The sequence below is a fragment of the Arvicanthis niloticus genome, chromosome 1 (genome assembly GCF_011762505.2).
Source record: "Arvicanthis niloticus isolate mArvNil1 chromosome 1, mArvNil1.pat.X, whole genome shotgun sequence".
Classification (NCBI taxonomy): Eukaryota; Metazoa; Chordata; class Mammalia; order Rodentia; family Muridae; genus Arvicanthis; species Arvicanthis niloticus.
In genome coordinates, this window is record NC_047658.1 from 4,601,587 (window position 1) to 4,614,745 (window position 13,159).

At 55.8% G+C, this 13,159-nt stretch overlaps 1 protein-coding gene across 2 annotated transcripts; it reads right to left on the reverse strand.

Moving 5' to 3' along the window:
- Positions 1-5,130: 5,130 nt before the first annotated feature.
- On the reverse strand, positions 5,131-12,522 carry Erf (ETS2 repressor factor). 2 transcript variants are annotated; one of them, XM_034520409.2, is made up of 4 exons: positions 12,382-12,522; positions 7,888-8,122; positions 7,421-7,536; positions 5,131-7,317 (listed from the first exon to the last, which is right to left on the reverse strand). In XM_034520409.2, the coding sequence occupies exons 1-4, from the start codon at positions 12,401-12,403 to the stop codon at positions 6,035-6,037; spliced, it is 1,656 nt and encodes a 551-aa protein (XP_034376300.1). In that variant the 5' UTR covers positions 12,404-12,522; the 3' UTR covers positions 5,131-6,034. The 2 variants fall into 2 exon arrangements, with proteins under 2 accessions (XP_034376300.1, XP_076785995.1); XM_076929880.1 differs by lacking the exon at positions 12,382-12,522 and adding an exon at positions 10,205-11,106.
- Positions 12,523-13,159: the final 637 nt, after the last annotated feature.

Consider the following 13,159-nt stretch of genomic DNA (forward strand, 5'->3'; position numbering starts at 1 on the left):
GCACTCCGGCTGTGAGGCACACTGGGAAATGGAGTCGTCACCACGCCCTCACCGCATTGCAGGTGTAGAATGGTTGATAAAGCACGATAGGAAATGAAGTCTCAAGTCGTTCTCAAACCGTAAGTAGATACTATAACTGGAAGGCATAGGATAGGAAATGGAATAGGCATCGCGCGTTCTCTGTCCAGTTAGCAGTGTCGCAGTTCCTTCCGGGAAATGTAGTCGACCCCCAAGAGTTAAGCACGTCGCTTCAGTGAGCCTGGTGTCTTCTGGGAAATGAAGTTCAATACTGCCTTACTATTGACGAAGCGGATGGGAGCTACCAGCAACCAGAAGCATGCTGGGAATAATCCACTGTGGACTCTGATTCTTCATGAAGTTAGGCTCTGGGGCTTGGTGGGAGGTGTAGTCCAAAAGAAGTAGTGTGGCTGAGAGTGTAGGTGAAAGGTTAAGGACGACAGTTTCCAGGGGAAACTGTAATGTGTTACAATGTCTCCTCTGGTCCCTAGGTCTAAGACCTAAATCGATAAGTGAGTGATGGAAAAAGGAGTCCTAAGCGGCCACATATAGAAAAAGAGAATAACGTCTCCTTGCATTCTCAAAGGATTTAGTACAGTGGACAATCCCAAACATGTCTCAGAACATTTGTTTTCGGATAGTCTACCTTTCCCTAGCAATATGGTTAGGACCAAGAAGATGAGTTGCAGGATTTAAAGAGAGAGAAGTTCTGTCCTGAACCCCCACTCAATTTTTTGCTTCTACCTTCTTCCTAAATTACAGGATCCTAGATAATCCAAATAAAGGGAGCCGGCTACAAGAAGAGTTTCCGCTTTCCTGAGTATATTGAGTCGCCCGTTAACCAATTAATACCCTGGGAAAGTCGCTCCAAAGTAGGAAACTCGTGTGTGTGTGTGTGTGTGTGTGTGTGTGTGTGTGTACGCGCGCGCGCGCGCACGGTTAAGAGGAAAAAGACAAAGACAGAGATCAAAATGCTGTCAGCTCTCCTGCCTCAGAAACGGAGTCTCTGTGCTCTACTTTACTCGCAGCCTGTGTTCGTCCTAATTGTTGGGGCTTTTCTGAAGCCCACAGTCCTGTCTGCTCGGTCATTTCCCAACTGCAATTCTCAGTGGACACGAAACGAGACAGAAGGTACTGCTAACGCCTCTAAAGACTACGTTATCCAGAAGGCAAAGCGCGGGTACTTCCTCCCTCTTTGCAAAGCCTTCAGATGCTTCATGCTGCACTGGAGAGGGAGTTTCTGGAGTAACACAGTCGAATGGTGGCTGCCGCCCTCTGACGGCTGCTCGGAGTTGAAAAGTAAAGTCAAGCCCCTAGGTGTAGGACCAAAGAATCTCACTAGGGTATGTAACAGGATAGAACAGATTATTTAGCCGCCAGAACCCGTGAGACCAGCGCAGTGGACCGCTCTTGTTATTGAGATCTGTGGGGCATTGGAGGGCGAATTCAGAGATTTGTAAAATGTCTCCGAGTGTCTAAGAGGGTCTTAGAGATGTTTGAAGGAATTGATGGGGATCCATGAAGAGATTAAAGACTTTGATATAAGCAGTGCAAAACAATTGTTTGTGATATTATGGAGAAATCTCAAGGGATATCTATGAAAGGTATGAGGGAAAATCTGGGCAGCCACGAGGGTGGAGGACTGCTAAGAAACACAAGGAAGAGACTTTGGGAGAGCCATGTAAATACTTTGAGGAGGGCTGTTGCAAATGGAATTCTAGTTGGAATGGATCCCTTTGTAAAATGTCGTGAGAGGTCTATGGGAGACTTTCTGGTTGGAAGCAAAGATCTCAGGACCAAAGTCATGTGTCTTGATTTTGTTGCTTTTGAGACAGGGTCTCATGTGGCCCAAGCTGCTCCCAAATTTACTATGAAGCTGAAGACATCTTCCTGCCTGTACTGTGCTTGGATTACAGACTAGTGCCACCAAGACAGTTTCATGGTGATGAGAATTGTGTGTGCTCCGCAAGCACTCCACAAACTGAGCTACATCCCCATCCCTCCCTTCTTCTCTTTTAAAATAGGGTCTTGGGGCTGGAGAGGTGGCTCAGAGGTTAAGAGCACTGACTGCTCTTCCAGAGGTCCTGAGTTCAACTCCCAGCAACCACATGGTGGCTCACAACCATCTGTAATGGGATCCAATGCCCTCTTCTGTTGTCTGAAGACAGCTCCGGAGTACTCACATACATAAATAATTCTTTAACAACAACAACAAAAAGAAATAGGGTTTTAAGAGTGAGTTCCAGGACAGCCAGGGCTACACAGAGAAACCCTGTCTCTGAAAGGTCCGGGACTCGAAAAACCGAAAAAAGAAAAAAGAAAAAAGAAATAGGGTTTTAGCTGGCGTGGTAGTGCACACCTTTAGTTCTAACACTTAGAAGGCAGAGACAGGCAGACCTCTGAGTTCAGGGCTAGCCTGGTCTATAGAATTCCAAGGCTACACAGAGAAACCGTCATGAAAAAGCAAAATGGAAGAGCAGCAGAGAGGAGGAGGAAGAAATCGGATCTTGTTCTGTAGCAAAGCTCAGCCTTCCCAGTACCGAGGGCAAAGGCATGTGCCACCACACTAAGCTCAGGGCATCTTTTTACAGGAAATGTTCCAGACCTCCAAATGGATTCAGGTGGGCGAGGAGCTACTGTTTTTAAGGCCAAAAATCACCTGTGGCATCCCACACAGCCAGAATCTGGGACAACAAGTTTGATTAGATCATGACCTGTCCTCTGGAGGGGTTCTGAAGCTGAACACTTAGGAGCCATGTGATTAGAAGTGCTTTGAAGGCCAGCGGTGGCCGCACATGCCTTTGATCCCAACAGACAGGGGCAGACGGATCTCTGAGTTGGAGGCCAGCCTGGTCTCTTTGTGTGAATTCCATGACAGCCAGGGCTACTCAGAGGAACCCTGCCTTTAAAAAAAAAAAAAAAAAAAAGACTTTGAGGGGACTAGCCAGTCCTGCTTTTTTTCTTGCAATGACAACATCCGCCTTTCTGTATCACCCCACTAGCAACTCAGCTGCATCTATGTTGCCAGGAGATATGTCTCATCCCAACTTCCAGAAATAACCGAGTGGTTCCCACCCTGGGGAATGGCTTCCGTCACCCAGGAGAGGGAGCAGTTGCCCACAAGCTGCTGCAGGAGCCTGCTTGCTGCCAGTCTCCCGGTCCTGGTCAGCACCACCCCGGAGCACCCACTCCAGGGCTGCCACATGCTGAAGTTCAAGTACAGGGTGGGGAGCAGTTGCCAGTTCAATGTTCCTTCCCCCTCAGGGCTGCACTCGATGGAATTATATAGTGAAGCCAGTCCAACAGGCGGAGTTCTCAATTCCCATTCTTATCTCTTAGCAACTGTATGACCTTGAGGGAACCCCTTTCTCCTTTCTGGCCCTGGGCATCACACCTGTATGGCCCAGGTGGGGCCTGTATCCTCAAGCAACCAGAGCCCGAAATCTTCCTGATTGTTTTATCTCCTCAAAGACTCAGCTCTCCAGTTCCTGGTTTCTTAGCTCTGTAAGCTCACCATCAACCAAATTCTGAGATCCCAGATCCCTTGATCTGGACTCTTAGATACCTTGGCTTTCCACTGGAAAATCCCGTTGCTGTAAGACATTAGATTAAGAGCTACTTCATTGAAGAGCTCAACTCTAGGTCTATAGGCAAGTTTAATGAAGCCCTTTGTTGTTGAATGCTTGAAGAACTAAAGCGTGCTGGGGCGGGGCTGGTGGGGGGTGGTGTGTGTGTGTGTGTGTGTGTGTGTGTGCAGGCCTTTTAATCCCACGAGGAAGAGGCAGGTAGATCTCAGTTAGAGGCCAGCCTGGTCAACAGAGTTCCCTAAAAAAAAAACAAAAAAAAAAAAAACCAAAAAAAAACCAAAAAACAAAACAAAACAAAAAAAACCTGAAATGATTAAATACTTGGCACACAACAGATCAGTCACCATCTTAATGCCAACAAATTCCTCTCAAAACCTGCTGGTGGGGGGCATGGGAGTTGGGGGTCGGCTGATGGGACAAAGATTACCAATTACTTTCCAAGGTTTAAGATTTAGTTTTATTGGAAAGATGACTTGGTGGTTAAGAGCACTTGCTGCTCTAGCAGATGACCCAGGGTCGGTTCCCAGCACCCACAGGGCAGTTCACAACCATCGTTCTGTCCTTCCAGGGCATCTGACACCCTTTTCTGACCATCCTGGACACAGCAACCATGATGGTGTGTGGACATGAATATCAAACATTCATATGCATAAATATAAATTTCTTCAAAAGTTTTTGTTAATGTATCTGAGTGAGTATATATATATATATATATATACCAATTTAGTGTGGGTGCCAGAAGCTGGATCCCCTGGAACTAGAGATAATAATAATAGCTGTCATGAGCCAATCGAGGTAAGGGGCTCTGAAACTGAGGCTTTCTAAAGAACAGATGCAGCCGGGCAGTGGTGGCACACGCCTTTAATCCCAGCACTTGGGAGGCAGAGGCAGGGGGATTTCTGAGTTCGAGGCCAGCCTGGTCTACAGAGTGAGTTCCAGGACAGCCAGGGCTACACAGAGAAACCCCGTCTCACGGTCAAAGGATCCCAAGCAGAATATCACCACACTTCCCTTTTACATGGTCCAGGCAGGCCTTTAATTTTAACTTTCTACCTCAAGTGGGGGGGGGGGGGCGCTACAGGTGTGAAGCCCCAAAGCCTCCTCAGAGTACATTTGAGGGAGATAGGCGGCAGGATGCTAGCCTTGGTTCAAAATGCGCGAGCCTTCCTTCCCTGGAGACCTGATGGGGGTGTGGCTTAGCATTCGGAGCTGGAGGGCAAAAGCAATTTAGGTAGGAGAACCAGGAACAGCAGGGTCATGTTAAGGGTCCAAGAGGCAGATGGGATGATAAGGAACCAGTCAAGGAAAGACAAGACTAGAGAAATCCAGAAACCTTAATCATCAGCTCTGAGGTTTGTGACATCTGAAAGTAGGCCAATAATTCCCCAGGCCTAGTTGACCTGTTCAGGTGGAGTCAGGCCTTCTGGCCTCAGATGGAAGCGGGTGTCTAGACCTGTCCAGAATAAAGCCGAGTCTGAGCTGATACTGTGGCTGCACCCAGCTCCTAGGATAGATTACTACATGCAAAGGTCCAAGGTTTTATTGTTTTGAATACATTCTCCAGCAGCCCCTCATGTCCCGCCCCACCCTCCATTCCCAATACAGAATAAGGCTTGACCACACAGCCCTCCAGCCCACCCCTGGGGCCCCAGCTGGGAGGCAGAGAGGGGCTTCCAGTTTGGTTTTGAGGGACTCCCCTTCCTGTCCCTTGACCCACCTGCCCATGGGCCAGACCTAGGAGCAGCTGGGGGGTGGGCATGAAGGAACTGTACCAGTACTGGGGTGGCGTAGGGAACAGGCACTTGTAGAGATTTGTGGCCCACAGGCGGCACCCCTCACCTTCCTCTGCCTCCCACCCCACCACCCCCCACAGAATTTTTGGTTTATAAAATTTGTCCCTCCTGCCCCTGCTCCAACCTTGTGGGATATAAGAAACCCAGGCACTCTCAGCCCCAGGAGGGGCAAGGAAGGCAGGGTTAGGGCTGGGGGAGGGGCATGATGGGGGGGGGGAGAGAACGAGGTAAGAGGCAGAGAAGAGGGAGGGAGACAAGGCTTTACTTCCTACGATTGTAATAAAAAAGTTCCTGGGTTTTAAGGCCAAAGCCTCTGTTCAAATAGAAATCACCAGAATGGAGGTGCCCCCCCTTAACACCCCCCTCCCACCCCCCACCACCACTTTGCCCAGAACTTACAAACCCAGAGATGAGGAGATTAGCCCCCAACTCTGGGCACCCACCCACCCTACCATTAAAAAAAAAAATTCAAAGTTTTATACAAAATGTTGGGAAGGAGAAAGGGAGGAGGCAGGGAGGAGACTAAAGAGAGCTGCCCTCACCTCCAGGGCTTGGGGTGGGGTGGGGGTTAAGGCAGCAAAAGCTCAGGGGGTAGGGTGGGTGGGGGGTGGCGCAAGGGGCCCTTGCCCACAGCTCTCAGGAATCTCGGTGCTCCAGGGAGAGCTGGGCTGTGGCGTGCTGGAGGTCAGAGCTCACCCGTCGTGGGGTGAGGGGTCCCCCAGGCTCCCCAGGACCCATGTCCCCACGCACCTTCTTGTCCTCACCCTCATCCTCAGGGCCCCCAGAGAGGCACCCACCCCCCTCCAGGCGACAGTCTTCACTCCAGCGCCGCTTAAAGCGCAGTTTAAGGGGCATGCACTGGGGTGCCCCTGGTGCCTCTCCGGGCTCTGGCTTGGGGGGAGCAGGCGGGGCACGGGGGGTCTTGAACACCTCCCCATCTTCCTCATCTTCGTCACTGATGTCAGTCACCTCCACCTCCTCCGACTCGCCTTCTGAGATGGGTTCCACCTTAATCTGGGGTGGTGGCGGTGGGGGGGCTAATGCGCCTGCCCCCTCAGCTAGCCCACCTGAGCCAGGGCAGCCACTGCCCTTGTCAGTGCCCCCTGGAGCCTTCTCTCCAGCTGCCCGCTGCCGGCGTCCTAGTGGGGGTGGCTGTAGCTTAAACTTGAACGGGGATGAAGAGGAGGAAGAGGAAGACGAGGCCGAGGAGGGGACCGGCGGGGTCTCTGGTGCCAAGGGAGGCAGTGGGCACTTGTCGGGGCGCTGAGGCTGGGGCACCACCAGCCCTGGGTAGTGCAGGAAGGCTCGAGGACTGAGGTGGTAGTTGTAGACGCTTTGGGTGTGGGCCTGCAGGTACCGTTTCATGTCCTCGGGACTGAAGGAGAAGTGGGAACCTCCCCCTGAGCCACTAGGGCCCCCACCACCACTGGGGTACATAGGACTCAGCGTGGGTGACGGTGTGTAGGCCAGATGGGTGGGAGTCATGGGCAGAGCTGGGGAGAGCTGAGGAGGCAGAAGGGAGCCAGGCCCAGCCAAAGGTGACACAGGGAAGGGACTTAGGGGTTCAGGACCACCCCGGGGCCGAGGATAGACACGGAAGACACCAGGGTCATGCGGGAGGCGGGCCAGGGGGGGCCCTCGGAAGGCACCCAGCTCCGGAGGACCAGGTGGTCGTGCCCTGGGGTCCTCTCCCAGAGGCTCCTCCAGTTCTGATGTGCCATCACTACAGTCACTGACTGAGCCTCGGCCCAGGCGTCGGGCAACCACAGCGGAGAAGAGAGAAGATGATGATGAAGAACAAGCTGGTGGAGATCGGGGATCCTCGGTGGGGGACAGCACCTCGGAGGGCGTTGAGGGAGGGAAGCGGAAATGGCTGCCACCCGATGGCACTGGAGGGGCGCTCTGGGGAACTGCACCCCCTGACAAAAGAAGGGAGAGTTGGCGTCATGATCTCTGGTCTATTCTGAATACAGAAAGACCCACCTCTTTCACCCCCTTCAAGCCATGAGACTGGACACTCACCAGCCAGCCCCACATCGATGAAAGGGTAATTAACCAGCACCAGTTTGTTGAAGTTGAACTTGTAGGTGAACCGTTTCCCCTTGGTCTTGTGCAGAATGCGCTTGTTATAATAATAGCTGTGGGCATAAAACACCATCGGGCCATCAAGTTACCCTCCATAGGACTCAGACACCATGACATGAGGCTGGCTGTCATGCATAAAGGGTACCCAACAGTCTAGAAATCAAGTAACCAGAGAGTGAGAACCACACTAGAGGTTTCGGCAATGACTACATTTCTCTGCCTGGGATACCTCTGTATGACCTATGAGTTCACAAGACTCACTTGCCCAAGGCCCTAGTTCACACAGCTAGAGGATCTAACAGAGCTAGCTAGACATCAAACTCAAAACCTGTCCTCATACACCAGGGATTTCCAACCATAGTGACCCTGCCACATGTCCTCTGGGGCCCACAGCCCCTTCTCACCGCAAAGCCCGGCTCAGCTTGTCATAGTTCATCTGGGGTTTGCACTTGCGGACACCCCAGAGGCGAGCCACTTCATCAGGGTCCTTGATGACAAACTCCCCGTAGTCCCCCTGCCAGGCGATGACGCCCTGGTACTCCTCTTTCCGAAGCAGCTCCAGGATAAAGTGCCACAACTGGATCTGCCTCGAGCCAGGGGATGACTCCGGCTTGTAGGCCCAATCTGGGAAGGCAAACCCTAGGGACAGGAGACAGGGAGTTGCCTAGGGTCAAGATGCCAAGGTGGGGGCTCTGACTCCTACCCTGGAGTTTATGTCTTGCCCCACCCCTCAGTCTTCCACCATCAGGAAAGCCCTCTTTCCTAAGCCAGATGAAGACCCAAATCAGAGAGTAACAGTATGTGCATCTGCGTTAGGGGGCTAGACAGGAGCTGGGAGGAGGGGAAGCTGGAGTCTGCTCCAGCGACACCGGGAGAAACAGGAAACCAACGGCGGCGGGTCCCGGGGCCAGTGCCAGGGGGCCAGGCACCAAGCCAGGATGGCGGGCAAGGCTGCCAGTGAGGGAGGGGGAGGGGCAGAAAAGGGTACACGTGGCCAGCAGGATGGGGACACAGTCCCCTATGTGCACCCCAACTTCCATTCAGAGCTAACAGTGCCCCTCAGCTTCTGTGGTCCTCTCCTCAGAAACATATCTTTCCTCTCAGGTTATAAGAAGCTTCTACTCCCACCCAGGACTGGAGAGGATTTTTTTTTTTCTTAAAAGGACCAGGCCGGGTGGGGTGGCTGGTTGGCGATGAGGTCAGCGCTTGCATACACAGAGGCTTCTGTCTTCCCTTGAGAGTGAAACCCAGACTGTCTGAGAGCCCCCCCAACCCCCACAGCACTGGACCCTCTGAGCCATAACGCCCTCCCCAGGTCCACCCTTAGGACCTGGATGGAGGGGACTTGGCCCAGACAGAGCCCAAGCAGGCTTGGAACCGTCATCTTCTTGCCTCTTCTGCCTTCTCATCCTCAGCTTACTCTCAGCCCACCTGCTGGCCCGCCCCCAGCATTAACCTTGGGTGGAGGTTGGTGGCGGGCTGGCTTGGTCCCTGGAGGGGGTGGGCAGCCTGGGGTGGGGGGGCTGCGGTTGTTGTCATTTCCCAAACCCCCGGGTAATCAGGGGCCATCAATAATTCAGCACTAGGCAGCCGGTAATGGAGGGGTGGGAGGAGGGAAAGGGGAGGAAGACACGAAAGGGGGGAGGCAGATCAGGGGCCCTGGAGCCACTATTGAAGGAAGACCAAGGTATATGGTTAAAAATGGGCGGGGTCCAGTCCAAACAGAAAGCAAGCAAGACTCTGAAGGTTCTGCCTCCCTAAAGCCTCAACCCCAATCTGAAATCCAAAGTGGTTCCTTTCCCTCCTTCAGAGACCACCTTTTCCCAATGCATAACTCAGTGTTCCCCTGCACAGGCAGCCAATTGGTCAGTCGGACCCTGGGCCTAGGTAAAAGGGGCTGGCCTGCTCAATGCTCCCACTTGGTCTACATGCCCCATTCAGAAATCCCCACCTCAAACCAGCCAGCCACTGCCAGGTTCCAGAGCAGGATGTTGGGACCAGAGTCCTACACCAGCTGTCCCGTCCTCCAGCTTAGCAGTGACAGCCCCTGACAACCCCTTCAAGGTCCCCAGCATCCATGGGCTCATCCTTCTCCTGGGAACCCAGGTGCTCATCCCATTATCCTTGTAATGCTATAGAGAACCAAGGTTACGGGGTATCCCTTGGGGTCCTGAGGTCTTTGGGAACCCAAGTCATCAAGTCACCCCTTAATATAGCCTGGAACCACCTTCAAAAAACTCCTAGCTCCTTTCAGGGCATGAAGCTCCCCGATTCTATCTCAGTTCCAATCTGGCTCCCTGTCCCAAGAGGGGGGCTGAGGTCCTAAGACATCAATCTGGAGGTGGAGGGGTGCACTGACTTCCACCCTACCCCCAAAATTAAAGCCACCCTTCCCAGCCCACCAGCCCCAGCCTCCGTGTCCCGGTAACCAGGCAACGTGTGTGCAGCGACAGTCCTGGGAGCGGGGGAGCAGGAGGCTAAAAATAAACTTTGCAGAAGAGAGGGAGTGAGAGAGACTACATGCAACACAAAGGGAACTCGGAAAGGAGGTGGGGGGGGGGGCTCTGGAAAGGCCTCAAGCCCGCATTCTGGGAGCTGTCCCAGGGCCCCTTGCTAACCTCCTTCCCTGAGAAACACCACCCCCAGGGCCTGGACCCTGCCTACTACTTCTGGCAGAGACCCCTCCCCATGCCCAGGCCCACCCCAGCACCACCCTAGTACCGGCTTTCCTCATCGGACACAGCATACACGAGGGCCTGTTCCCAGCTTTGGGGAGGGGACGGAGTGGGGGTGACGTCAGGGTGTCTCAATGGGGCTCTGTTCCCCAGGCCTTGGAGCCAGGAGCCAGGCACGGGCAAAGAGACCATGTGTGTGTTGTATACGGGTCCACGTGCTTAAATCACGGAAACACCAGCTCTGCAGCAAGAAAGCTTGAGGGTGTAAGACCTCTCCAGCCTGGGGGTCCAGTGAGGCTGGAAGAAAGCAGCTGCACTGAGAGAAGGGTTCCAGAAAGGCAGACAGGGTGTAGAGGTGGCTGCAGACAGGAAGGGCTGAGATGGCTGGGTCCCAGAAGGCACACCTGGATATCCCAGACTGTGCAAGTCTGGGTCGGGGCATAAGTTCTGGGAAATAATCCCCAACTTAACATGACTGCCTAAACTTTTTTTTATGAGAATATAAGGGTCAGATGGGGGTCGGGGTAGAGGAAAAATACGTTTGCCTCTCGGGGGGCCTCAACACCTCCCCCACTCCAGGCAGACCTCGATGGCGCCAGAGCCGGGAAGAAAACAGGAAGTGGGAAACAGCCACCGCGGAGCAGAGAAACGCCGGGATGGAGGATCGGATGGAAGGGCGAGCAGTGGCCGGCAGTCGGAGAAACAGACCGACCTAGAGGCCGTTCTGGTCCCCCACCTTCCCATGAGAATCTACGCATGACCGGGACCCCAGACAGGGTTGCAGTGGCCCTACAGGTCCCGTCAAGCCAAGGCCCGTAACAGAGAGGGAAGACAAGGCGGGGTTGTCTGGGCGCCTTGGTCCCCTCCCCGGGTGAGGCGAGGCTCCTGCTGCCCCCAGGGCCCGGGAGCCCGGGAGCCTGTGGGAGTCGGAGAGTGGGGAGTAAGTGGGACGCACGTGACTGACCCTACGGCACTGCGCACCCCTACCCCACCCCTACCCCACCCCCGACCCCCTCCTCGGCCCCAATCCCCTGGCGCCGGAGCCCTGCTCCGAGCCCTTTAAGAGCCGCCCCCACCCGCCGAGCAGGGAGGTGGGGTGGGTGGGCCGGTCGGGGCACACACCCGCACATAGGAGCCGGAGCCGCGGCCGCCGCCGGGGGAAGGAAACAAGTTTGAACAGCGGCGCCCGGCCCCCTTCCCCCTCCCTCGTCCCCGCCCCGGGCCGGATTCCGACGGGGCAGACGGGCAGGGGGCGGCGAGGCCCCCTCCCCCCGCGCGCCCGGGCGCAAAGTCCAGCCTGTGCGAGCCCGGGGGCGGCGGGGGAGGGGAAGGGGGAAAGTCCGAGTGTGGGGGGGTTAATCCTGCTGCCCCCCGCCCGGAGATGGGGGGGAGGGGAACCCTGGCCCCTTAAGGAGGAGCAACTTGGCGGGGACGAGAGGGGCGGAGGGAAAAGACGGCCCGCTGAAAGAGGCGCAGGATCGGGGAGGGGGAAGGACGAAGAGGGAGCCTCTGCATCCCCCCCCAGCTTCCCAACCTCCTCAACTCCCGGCCTCCGCCCGCGCCGGAGGAGGGTACCCAAGTCTCCCCTGAGCCACCTTAAAGCCGCGCGTTCTAAGGTCGGAAACAAAAAGTTCCTTTTTCGAACGTTCGGGCTGCGCTTTGGAACTTTGCGACTCAGTCGGGGCGGGGGAGCGAGGAGACGGACGGGGGAGGGGCGGTGCAGCCCGGACCCGGAGTCCCGAGTTCCCCACTCACGCCCAGCTTCAGGCCATCCCGTATCCCGCTCACCCGGTGCTGGGCACGCGCCGCCGTGAAGGTCACGGGCCGGACCGCGCAGCGCAGAACCGAGCATAGCGGATCCCTTTCCAGAACCCCCACCTCGCCCCGCACACGTCCCGGCCCCCGGAGTGCAACGTGACAGAACGACAGGGAGGGGACTCTGCCACCCCAGGGATCCCGAGAGAACCCAGGTTGCCCGGTCCGAACAGAGAAAGACCAGCACCCGCAGCACCCACACCATTCCGAAAGGATCCACGAAATTGGGGCTCCCAGGCAGCACCCCAGCTCGCGCCGCGAAAAGCAACAGGTCTCGAGTGCTTGGGGGTCCCCAAGAACTGGGTATCAATCGGGCTCCCCAGAACCCCTTCAGCCCCCACCCAAAGTTTTTCCTCCCGGTTTCCCGGGGCAACAAGTCTCCCCCACACGTGCTGCCCCCGCCCCCACCTGTGTCCGCCGGGGTCTTCATGCTGGGGGGCCCGGGGCAAGGCGCCCCGACTCCGGGCCGCTGCTCCTAGCGCCCGCGTTGCCCCGTCCCGTCCCGCGCCCGTTGGGACGCCCTCGCCGCCGCACCCGGCCTCGCCTCTCAGAGCCTCTCCCCTCCCCGCCGCCGCCTCCCGGGTTAATATCGCACTCCGGGGCCGGGACGCCCACGCCCCCCGGCCGGCGACGTCACCACCGCGTCGCCATGGAGACACTGTGCCCGCCCCCTCCCGCGCACTCACACACGCTTGCCGGCGCGCAGCCACTGAGGACCGGCCGGCTCTTGGCTTAAAGGGGCCGCGCGGCGGGGGGGTGGGGGGTGAGAAGAGGGCAGGAAGGGGCTCGGGGGGGTCCTGGGGGTCACGACCCTTCTTGGAGGCTCTGAGTCAGAAGAACTCAAGTCTTCAGCACTCAATACCTGCTGCCTCTCTTCTGCCTTTTCCTGGCTCCAGAGTTTCTTTTGGGACCTTTTGGAGGAAAGGAATTTTATGAAGGGGGCCGATCAAAAATTTTTGTGGGGAAGGGGCAGAATCTTCTCCGCAGGGGGGCGGAGTCTGGATCTTGGAGGATGATCAAGAGCACAGCCATTTCCCAGCCTGAGTTTACCCAACCCCCCTCAACCCCGAGCCTGAAAGAGGGCAGCTGTCCAGGGGTGGGGTGGAATGGGTGGGAAACATTTCCCAACATCGGAAATGGGGAGGCGGCTGTACCCTCGACTCCTGTGGAGATGGGGTCTTGGCCT

Bases quoted from the DNA above. Each gene is read 5' to 3' on its own strand.
- Erf (XM_076929880.1), bottom strand. From the start codon at position 10,229: ATGCTGTGTCCGATGAGGAAAGCCG. The intron at 8,123-10,204 runs GTACTAGGGTGG...TCCTGTCCCTAG, and splicing joins GTGTCCGATGAGGAAAGCCG to GGTTTGCCTTCCCAGATTGG. The intron at 7,318-7,420 runs GTGAGTGTCCAG...TTCTTTTGTCAG, and splicing joins CATCGATGTGGGGCTGGCTG to GGGGTGCAGTTCCCCAGAGC.